At 58.6% G+C, this 9569-nt stretch overlaps 1 protein-coding gene across 1 annotated transcript; it reads left to right on the top strand.

The window, feature by feature from the left end:
- Positions 1 to 3010: 3010 nt before the first annotated feature.
- GGTG_10160 (chromatin structure-remodeling complex protein RSC7) lies at positions 3011 to 9539 on the top strand. Its single transcript, XM_009228026.1, has 5 exons — positions 3011 to 5077; positions 5747 to 5824; positions 5974 to 6837; positions 6898 to 7380; positions 7486 to 9539. Exons 1-5 carry the CDS (start codon positions 5011 to 5013, stop codon positions 7977 to 7979), a joined length of 1986 nt encoding a protein of 661 aa, XP_009226290.1. The 5' UTR covers positions 3011 to 5010; the 3' UTR covers positions 7980 to 9539.
- Positions 9540 to 9569: the final 30 nt, after the last annotated feature.

Raw genomic sequence — 9569 nt, forward strand, 5'->3', positions numbered from 1 at the left:
CCGCCAGACAGGGAGAGGGAGGGACAGAGGAGGGCGGGCCCCAGCCAGCCCTCCCATGAGCGGCCGAAGAGCAGATCTCGCTCCCGACTTCCCGCCTCCCCTGCAACAACCACTGGTGAGTGTGGGGATTGCTTCTTCGACAAGCACAGGCCCGCCAACGGAGGCCTGCTGGCGATTTTAGATGGGCGATGATGTAACCGCCTCTTTGTGCATCCACCCATCGGACACCCACCACGAACTGGGAGCTGTGGAGTTATCGCCAGCCACTGGGAGGAATGGCGCAATAAGTAGATGCAGATGGTGTCCAGGTTGGTTGCTTGCTAGCTCGGTGGCCAGCAGCTGGGCGTGGAAGAGAGCACATACAGTCTCAGCCTTGCCGATACGAGCAATGGCATGTGTGCTGAGTTTAGCGGACAGACCCAAGCCACCTTACACACAAGCATAATTGCAAAGCGCGGATTAAAAATTGGCGGGTTCCAAATCTGGATATTTTTGTTCTCCGGCGCGAGCAGAAGTAGCGGAAATAGAAGACCCGTGGCTGTGGTTCGTATTCGTGGAATTATCGACTCCCTCATTCTGAGACAGCAGGGACCCGAGATTGAAGCTGAGGCTTGTTCGACAGGGCCGCAGCGGAAGAAATGGGTCAACGCCAGTGAGAAATCCAGCAGGTAAAGTGGCCCACGTCTACGTCTGACATTTTGAGCCCACAGACGATGGTTTATTCCAACCCTTTTTCTTGGACCACTTCTCTTTTTCGTCTCAATGGAGCAATTGTGTTGAAGCCAGCGTGTATTGTCGTAAAAGAACGCATTAGAACCCCGGCAATGAAACAAAACTATACACGGGTGTTTTCACCAGCAGACGTCGGGGGTTTGGTCTGTTTCGATCGGGGGAGACCAAGCAAGCACGGCCGCTTATTTTCTGCCCAATTAACCCCCACCCCCCTCCTCGACCGGCGGATCAAGGAATGTCGTGCTTGTGAGGGCTGCAGAAAATTGGATTTTTGGCTCACGAGGTGGCTGCCCCACAAAACGTCGCATCCGAGTGAGAAACATGGATGGGGCCTCTTGCATCCATCCATGACTGTCCGGCCAGGCTGTTGTCGATACGGTTTTACGTCGATTGAAGACGGCGCAGCCCGTCCATGCCACGCCCGGGGTATGGATGCACGGTGAGTGGACACAAAGCTCGAGATATTCTGGTCCACCCGCTCACTAAGTCTTCTTGGACGACATCGATCTCAAGTCCGAAAGAAGTCAAGCCTGGGCGGCGCTGCTCCTTGTTGGAGCCCGCGGCACACGCACACCTCGGCAGCCTTCCAGGCAACTCGCAGGCCAAGGGACGCCCCTGGATTGATCCTCGCGTGCTTGTGCACACCATGCACACACTCGCCATCCAGGGGGCCCCTTGTGCTGGATGCCCTGGGGCGCTGCGGGGTGTCCGTGTGGGTGCAGCAGGCTCGCTAGCAGCCCCTCGGCGCGCCTTGGACAGAACGGGCTGTGGATACATGCGCAGCATGGGTATCCATGATACGTGCAAGGACAGACCTGGGGATCCCACAGCATGCCAATAACCGTGTCGATCTTGAGACCTCCGCCTTTCAAGGCCAGCTTCTCTCACGGGTGAAGAGGTATCCAACACAGCAAGCACGTATCCGTATCGGCCTAGTGCGACAGGGACGAAAGGTTAGTGGCAACGCAAATACAAAGAAATAGAACAACCCAAAAATCCTGGCAGGCGCGCATCCCGCCCGGCCGCAGCAGGCGAGGCCGGGGAAACAGGCGGCCTCGACGGATCATGATATCGAATCCAACGGCCCCGGGGAAGGCAAACCAACAACTGAACTAGGTAGGTGCCTAGTTGGGCAGGCCGCATGCCTGCTCTCGTCTGTCTCAGTTGCCTCTGCTAAACCTGGCCGGCGGAGCTTCATGCAGAATCGCAGGTGACACACCATGGCCGACTGGATCCAAGACCTGGGCCCCAACACGGCGTGGCGCGCATTATCAGACGCCCCTCGATGGGGCACGGTAGTTCTTTTTCTTCTTCCCTCGGGCGAAATACCCAGGTGTTGAACGGTTCGCAGACGGGCAGGCAGCATGTGCAGTGCGCGCATTTGTGGGAGAAAGAGAGAGCGAGGGACAGAGGCACCCAGACGCTCGCACGCATGTACATCCGCGTATCAGAGGCTGGACCTCGAAAGCGCCCGGGATTATCTCTCCCGTCCTCGCATCGCTTCGCCGACGCGCGCTGACCAATTTCGCAGCCGACACACGGGCCTATGTCCATTTCGGGCGCGCATCTCGCGGAGTCCCGTCATCCAGCTGGCCCATCCCATTAGTGGGGGCTCGGCCAGACGAACGAAACAGACGAAACAGCGCAACATCAGCAAGCATTCATCTGCATCAGCATCGGCATCAGTGTCGGCATCAGCACAAATATCGGGGCGCGGGACATTTTGCTCTCTCTGTCCTTTGAAGCCCCTCTTTCTTTCCCTGTAGCGCGCTTGTTGATGTTGGTCCACGCAGCCGCTGCTACCTGCCAGACCTGTTTCGAGCATCCCCTGCAACGATAGTAGCAACCTCCAGACAGGCAGCGAGCTCCGAGTTCAGCTGCAGCTTTGTGTATTATCTCTGGACGCAATCTCGGGGCACATGCTGTAGCCTGCATCACGCCTGATTGTTGCGGCGAGGCTACCACCCGATGACTTCCACAGAGGGTAGTCCGGAGTATCCGCGCAAATCGAGCTGGCATTGGATCGACGTCAACCTGCACGGCGCCCTTTCCAGTCCGAGGACCAAAACGGCAATAGGCCTAGAATCTTTCTGCACCGGGTTACGTGGATGAAGCTGCTAGTCAAGGAAGATCCGACGACTCCGCAGCCGCCTTCGATTCCCACTCCTCCCTCGCTCTCCTCCTCGCGTCCCCGGCTGGCTGGCAACCTCACCCCCCTCCCTCCCTCTCCCCATTCACACAAGGTGCCATCCATCCACCCCATATCACTCCCTCCCCTCCCCGCTTCTCATCCAGTCGGCGCGAGCTTACACAGTACCCTCCATTATCGGCCACCATCCACCAGCACCCCTGCAAGCCCAGCAGGTCAAGACTGTCGCTCTTTGCCCCCTCCCCTCCCTCCCATCCATCCTCCCATCCTCCTCTATTTCCCGCCCATCCAATCCGTTCCTTCCTTCCTGCAACTCGAACGGATATCCATCAACCATCCCTCCAGCCCACTCACACACCCACTCGGCGCGAAACGCAGAAGCGCGAACGGCCTGTTCTGTTTTAGTGGACTCTGCTGTGCTGCGCGGGTTCCTGTCTGTCCCACAACCTCGCCGGGATTGTGGCGACATCTGTCGATCGGTCGCCACCCGAAAAAGGAAGAAGAAGAAGAAGAAGAGGAGAGGGAACAAGAACGAGATCAGGACAAGGAAGGCAAAGGCGGAGCCGGAGAAAGGACACGAAGAAAAACGCGCTGCCCTCGTCCCGTCGACTTTGACGCAGGTCAGGCTGGCATTGGATGGTGGAGAGACAGCGTCTTGGTGGTGGCGTTGCATCAATCGCATCCATCGATTTCGCGTCGGCTTATTTGCGGCGGCCTGGTCGGTGCTCCACTGTCGCTGCACGCCTGCAGAACTGTTCGCAGTGTGTGAATCGGCCAAGAAGAGTGCGCGCGCGCCGCACAGACAAACGACCAAGCAGGCCTGCCTTGTGTCAGGCAGCTCAAGTGCGCGACCAAGGCCAGGGTTGCCAGAGCGGAGCGCCAGGGGTGTACAGATAGACACCCAGAAGCACGGAGTACTTTCGAGTCCCACCCGACCGCATCCACATCCACATCCAAACCCCTCCCCTCCCTCCCTCCATCCCAGGCGCCGCACGCGCTTCGCTGCGACTGTCCTAGCCGAAGTCCCAGGCCTGGGGCGGCGCGACCTGCACGCACACCCCCCTTTCCCCGCCGCGACGGCGTGCGCCGCGTTGTGCCTTCTTGCCCACCCGCCGCGAAGAGCTGGAGCACTGGACGGCCGCGAGTGATCAATCGTCGTTCCCAAGTCTCGGGGACGGACGGTGCCAGTCGCTCGCAACGAAGGCGTTTCCCTCCCTCTCTCTTCTTCGGCCCAGCCATCCACCCATCCCTCCATCCATACCTTGCCTCCCCCATCCATCTATCATCCATCCATCCATTTATTCCCGTTCGATTGATTTGCGCTTTTCACCCCTTCTACCCCTAGCACCTCGCAACCCTTTCGACGCAACGTTCTGTCGCCATCCTGTCATTCGACCTCAAGCCATCCCCTCCCTCGCCCTTCTTTTTATCTATTTATTTTTTCTGGTCTAACCTGCTTTTATCATTTTATCGTATTCTTTGGGTTTCGGGCTCCCGAATTGCTGTTGTTGCGTCTCGCGCCCTGTCGCCTGGGGAAAGCTCTGGTGGGACTTGAAAGGCACTGACGCTCGCGCCGCGCATTGGACGCACGAGTAATCTTGCCTGTCCTATTACCTTCGTCGCTGCTGTCTCAACCACTCTACTGCTTGCCCGCCCACCTCGCCCACGCCCTACTGCATTTTTATCGTATTTTATTTGGGTTTATTTCCATTTTAGCTGCTTGTATTTTCGCCCCTCGTTCTCGAGTCTTGTCCTGCTTGGTTGCTTCGCGCCTTCCCGGCTGCTGCATCCACCCGTTTGTGGATTGCGGATAGTGGTTGCGTAGCGGGAGCCTTACTATTTTTTTCTTTTTCCGATTTTTTTCTTTTTTTTTTTCTTTTCTGGGGTTGGGTTGCGACTGTCCATTGACCCCAAGGCCCTCGCGCACTGGCACAACGTTAGCACCTGCGGCCGCAATTGCACGCATCCGCACACGCGCGCTCGCATCAAAACTTAACCGCACTGCGCGCACCTCCACCAGCACCGAAAGCGACTGCCCGCGACAGCAGAGCACGTCCAACTACACTCAACAACACACGTCGTTCCGCAGCAGGCCCGTTGACGTGGTCGGCCTGCCTGTCGCCGCCCTCATGTACTCGGCACAGCCTAACGGCGCTGAAGGTGCGACCATCAATCCCGCTGCCCTCAACTCGGCCGGTAAGTTGCCGACTACGTCTTGATTTGCTTGCGTGTCCTGCTTGTTTGCCTTGCCCCGTCCCCTGCCCCCCCATCCCGCTCGCTTTGCTGCACACAAGCATTGTTCCCGTCGCGCGCGACAGGCGGCTTTGTCCGTGTGTGCGTTGGCCGCCCGGTTTGCCTGTCTCGTTGCCGACGGTCCGTCTCGTTAAACCGATTGTTTTCTTTCCTCTTTACGCGATCGCGCTTTCCGCGCGGGTGGTTCGACCGAGCCGGGTCGCTGGAATGCCCGCGAATAATAAGCTTCAGGCATAACCGAAGGAAAAAGACGCGAAAGAACAAGAAGGAGAGGGGCCAAAAAAAAAACGGAGTGGAAAGCAAGCTGCTGTGGTTTCTTTGCGCCCACACGTCTTTGCCAGATCAGCTCACTTTGCGCCTCATGCATGTGCGCGCGCGATTTGAGCTGCAACGGGCTTCGACAACGAGCACAGAGAGGACGGGCGCTCGGGGTTCCCGTCGCGACGACGGCAGTTGCAGTCATGTCGAACACGGTTCACTCGGTCCCAGCCCCCGCGCAGCTTCTCCACGTTACTGTTTTCATTGTGTAGATCACTCTCTCGCTGTGCTGCCTAACCCGGCCAGCCCGGAAGCATTGTCGCTGACACTTGTCTCCTTGATTTCGCCGCGCAGAACTGAGTCGGGGCATCAAGAGGAGCCGTTCCCCAGACTCCTATCGAGACCCCCTCCATACGGGGCCGGCGGATGACGGTATGTTGTGGTCCCCTTTGTGTACCCTTTACACTGCTGGCATAGATTGTGTGCGCTCGGCAGCTCGCGTTACATATCGCGGCCGTGCGACACCCGCCCAGCGCCGTGGCCCAGACTAACGGCGCACCCTCGTCCCCTCACCCACACAGACAAGCCTAGAAAGCGCGGACGCCCCATGAAAGGCCGACCCGGTGGCAGCCTGGAAGAATCGCCAGCGCAGGCGCCCCTCCCGACACCCGTGTCCGTCCCCCAGACCATGCCGCCACAGACCCCTCAGTCGGCGAGCATGCCGCTCCCGCTACAGAGCCCCCAGCAGTATGCCCCGCCTCCGGCCACGCCGTCGCAAGCATCGCCACCCCCGCCAAAGCCCACCCCGAAGTCGACCTTGAAGGCTCTCCCGACGGTGCGCGACCACACGACCGACCAGCTCGCCCCCGGCGGTGACGAGTACCTCCCTCGCGAGACGGACGAGGCCGGCGAGAAGAAGGTCATGCCCAATGGCCAGCTCCTCGGTGGCCGCGAGTACCGCTGCCGCACCTTCCTGGTGCAGAACCGCGGCGAGAAGCTATTCATGCTGGCCACCGAATGCGCCCGTGTCCTGGGTTACCGGGATTCGTACCTGCTCTTCAACAAGAACAGATCGCTCTACAAGATCATTGCCAACCAGGTGGAGAAGGACGATCTGGTAAACCAGGAGGTCCTCCCCTTCTCGTATCGGTCGCGCCAGATCGCCATCGTGACGGCGCGCAGCATGTTCCGCCAGTTCGGAAGTCGCGTCATCAACCACGGTCGCAGGGTGCGGGATGACTACTGGGAGGCCAAGGCACGCAAGCAGGGATTTACCGAGAACGACCTTGCGGGAGAGAAGAGGCCCGGCGCGGCCAAGGCCCGAGAGGCCGCCATGGAGGCGAGCCAGAACGCCCCCATCCTCGGAGCACCCCACGGAGAGATTGTGTACAGTAACACTCCCGGCCAGTTCGGTGGCGCGCCCCAGGCCCCTCTTGTTCAACCAGGTATGATTGGAGCGCCCTCTGGATCCTCGACAAGGATGCCCGTAATGACGCTAGGACCAGACTACAACGACACCCGGACCCGCGACTACTCGAACATCCTCAAGGCCCCGCGCCAGGAGATCACCGGGCCGGCCTACCAAGACAGGACCCAGCCGGCGCCCATCCCCGAGCTTCACGCACAGGCTCACCACACGGCCGAGTTCAACCGGGGCATCAACCACCAGCGCGAGATGCGGGGGGATTATCTACAGGGCATGTGGCGCAGGCCGCACGAGCAGCCAGTGCAGTCTCAACCTAACCTGGCCCAACCCATCGGGGCCCCGGCCGATTCCTCGGCTGCCAGCGGGACCCCTGCCGGCGGGCGGGCGGGACCGCACCCTGGTCAGCAGCACTCTTCCGCTCCGACGGGTGGGATGCCGCAGCCGCCATCCCAGCCTCCGGCAGCCGGGGTGGTGTCGGGGCAGAGCCCCCAGCTGATGATGACGGCTCCGCCTTACTCGCAGCCATTGACGTCGCAGACCCAGATGCAGCCGGCAAGACTTGGTACGTCCGGAAGCGCAGCTTGCCGATTTCCGAATCCTCGCGAAGCACGAGAGATTATTACCAAGGTAACTAGTGCTAACGTCGTATTTTCGTCTGACCTCTTAGGGTCCTCGGGCAGTCTCCAGCAGGGCGCGCAGCCATACAGCTACCCGCAATCAAGCCAGATGTGGCAGCAGACACCTCAGACGCCGCAATACAGCTACAGCCACCCGAGTCAGGCCCATCAGTCGCCGCACCAACAACACCAGCAGCACCAGCAACACCAGCACCAGCAACAGCAACCATCGCAGCAGCCGTCACAGCAGCCGTCGCAACAGCAGCAACAATCAGCACCGTCGCAGCAATCCTCGCAACAGCAGCCGCCGCAGCCCAATATCCGACAACAGCCGGGCGGACAGGTCCAGCAGGGCGGCATGCCGTATTCTGGCATCCCGGGGATGGCGCAGGGCTACACAACGGCTGCGTCAGGCCACGGCATCTCGTACGACCAGACGCCTAGGCAGTACATGCACCAGTCCCCCGCGCCCGCGCCCGCCGTCACGCAATCATGGTCTGGCCAGGCCCAGCAGTCTCAGTGGTGGCCGAACCAGCAACAGTGATGGGGGGCCCGCCGCGATCATGGTTCTCACGACATGCTTGATTTTGATACCCAGTACGCTCGGTGTGTGCCTGCTACGTTTTTATGGTCGGCAGATTTGTCATTTGCCGAAGAGAGGATTTGGAAAACAAGGCCGGGTGCTCCGAGGCGGCACCCGCACCCCTTTGTTCGGTCCGGGCAGAATTTTATCTCATGCCCTCCTGGGGCGGTGCATTGCAGGCTATCCCCATCATCGAAACGGGAACAGCCTTTTTTGCTTGTTACAGGCGGGCATTGGTTTGTAGCATTTTGGCCGGGATTGGGAACTTAGAGGAGTCACGGAGGATCTTTTTCTTCTTTCATCTATTGCTTCGTATTATCATTTTTTTTCTTTTTTGCTTTGCCAACCCCCTTCACTCCACCAATTTTTTTTTTTGGATTGCTGCCTCAGTCGGCTCTTGTCGCCCTGTCTCATCCTTTATCTCTCTTCTCTCTCCTCTCTCCTACTCTATATCGTCTCTTTCACTTCTTGGCCTGCGACCCTGCCTCCTCCACTCCTCCCAATGCCTACTGCGTCCGGTTGCCGCGATTCGACGACATTGTCGTGTCGTTGACATCAGCCCGACCAACTGTTTATCCGTCTGGTCTGCTCCAGATTCACGCTGAACGAAAGAATCGATAATGGGTCACGGCCGTCACATCTTTGTCTATTTCTTTGTTTTTGAATCTACTTGTTTTTTTTCTCTCCCTATAATCATTCCTCGGACGTATCCGAACTGGCCCGACTGTTTTGTGCCCTTCATCATTGCCTGGTTCATATCATATACGGCCTGTGGCTGTGGCCTTTGTTCATGTTATTGTCTCGGTTCTGGTTTCATTCTTGCCGACGTGCGCGGTTCTGTGAAGCAGAGCACGCATTTTGAGGACTTTTTTGTGCTGTTTTTTTTCGTCTGGGCGGGCGAGCGACGGATGCAACGGCTTCGTGCGATCGACGTGACGCCTCGACCGGTCTTCGTTCCATCTCGCTTGTTACCGCTGTGATACCCGGGTGTCCTCATTGAGTGAGGATGGTGGGTTTGGGTTTTTGTCTTTGTTCATACTGGAGGAAATGGCTCTTCTGGCTTTACTTCTGCCTGGGTTTGTGATTTTTGTCGGGGGATAACACTTGCTGCATACAGACTGGGTGGGCTCTGCTTGCTTTCTCCTTCATGGTAATATTGGAACGTCTGCTCGTCGTGAGATCTTTGGTGTCGTTCTTCGTGGCCTATTGCCCTATTGCCTCCCCTAGGATTGGCGAGCGCTGCTCTGCCACCACGCATGGCTACCTACCTAGGTGCTGCCCCTCGTGTCGCTCGCCTGTTTGTGCTGCTTTGTTGCACCGTTGATCTTTCCGTCGTTGTGGTCATTTTGCAAAGATTCCCTCTGCCTTTTGTGATTCTGTCTTGTTGAATGGCTCGTACTTTGGGCAAACCTAATGCCGATCGCAGCTCTGGGAGTCCTTTTTCTCTGCAGAACTAACGCGATGTGGTCCCCTGTTCCAGTTCGGGTCGGATGGGAATTTGTGATCTTTCTATCAGATGGGGGGGGGGGGGGGGGGGGGGGCGATGGTGTC

The sequence above is a fragment of the Gaeumannomyces tritici genome, assembly GCF_000145635.1.
Source record: "Gaeumannomyces tritici R3-111a-1 unplaced genomic scaffold supercont2.5, whole genome shotgun sequence".
In the NCBI taxonomy this organism is placed as follows: Eukaryota; Fungi; Ascomycota; class Sordariomycetes; order Magnaporthales; family Magnaporthaceae; genus Gaeumannomyces; species Gaeumannomyces tritici.

Excerpts from the sequence above, each read along its gene's own strand:
- GGTG_10160 (XM_009228026.1), top strand. The coding sequence starts at position 5,011 with ATGTACTCGGCACAGCCTAACGGCGCTGAAGGTGCGACCATCAATCCC. Across the intron at positions 5,078-5,746 it reads CGCTGCCCTCAACTCGGCCG|AACTGAGTCGGGGCATCAAG; the intron begins GTAAGTTGCCGA and ends TTCGCCGCGCAG. Across the intron at positions 7,381-7,485 it reads GATGCAGCCGGCAAGACTTG|GGTCCTCGGGCAGTCTCCAG; the intron begins GTACGTCCGGAA and ends CTGACCTCTTAG.